General features: G+C 61.1%; 1 protein-coding gene across 1 annotated transcript in view; it reads left to right on the top strand.

The window, feature by feature from the left end:
* Window positions 1–140: 140 nt before the first annotated feature.
* LOC103809366 (carboxy-terminal domain RNA polymerase II polypeptide A small phosphatase 1) overlaps window positions 141–821 on the top strand; it is a gene marked incomplete at its 5' end in the record, with an annotated part of 883 nt that continues 202 nt past the window's right edge. Inside the window, 2 exons of the mRNA XM_009082197.1 lie at window positions 141–233; window positions 510–697. Coding sequence (XP_009080445.1) covers window positions 141–233; window positions 510–697 — 281 coding nt within the window. The remainder of the gene's footprint in view (window positions 234–509; window positions 698–821) is intronic.

Here is an 821-nt window from a genome sequence, read left to right as displayed (position 1 = left end):
GCACGGGGCGGCCCCCATGGCACGAGGCACAGGCAGCCCTCTTGCCCCCCCTTCCCGTCAGGGAGGGGTGGGCATGGGGGTGCTGGGTGGGGATTGTAGGCAGTGCTGGCGGCGCGCTGCCCTGTGCCCCGTGCCCACAGGTGTACGTGCTCAAGCGGCCGCACGTGGACGAATTCCTGCAGCGCATGGGTGAGCTCTTCGAGTGTGTGCTTTTCACCGCCAGCCTGGCCAAGGTGGGTGCCCCTGCTACCACTTGCCATCACCCTCCCATTCCCAGACACCCCTCAGGTGGTACAGCTCCTCTTACTCGCCTTCCCTTAGACATTGTTGGCTCCTTGTTTCCTGCCTACCTATCAGCAGTGCTAGCATCAGGCAGCCTCTTTGCCTGCGTTTCTAAGGCACTGGCCAGGGAATCTAATCGGCACCAGTGGAGAACCAAGTGCCATTGTCACTGTGGGGTGGGCAGGGTGGCATGGCACGACCAAGGGACACCTTTCCTGTGCCCACAGTATGCGGACCCCGTGGCTGACTTGCTGGATAAATGGGGGGCTTTCCGGGCACGACTTTTCCGTGAATCCTGTGTCTTCCATCGTGGCAACTACGTGAAGGACCTGAGCCGCCTGGGCCGGGACCTGCGCCGAATCATCATCGTGGACAACTCGCCAGCATCCTACATTTTCCACCCTGATAATGCTGTACGTACCCCTGGGGTGAGGCTGGGGAGATACGGGGAGAGGTGGCGAGGGATCCCCTCTCAATCGCTGCCCGCTATGTCAACTGCAGGTGCCTGTGGCCTCGTGGTTAGATAAAATGGCAGACAC

Source organism: Acanthisitta chloris, unplaced genomic scaffold (genome assembly GCF_000695815.1).
Source record: "Acanthisitta chloris isolate BGI_N310 unplaced genomic scaffold, ASM69581v1 scaffold27470, whole genome shotgun sequence".
Taxonomy (NCBI): Eukaryota; Metazoa; Chordata; class Aves; order Passeriformes; family Acanthisittidae; genus Acanthisitta; species Acanthisitta chloris.
The sequence above is the reverse complement of the archived record's forward strand: the minus strand, read 5'-3'. Positions and strand labels throughout refer to the sequence as shown.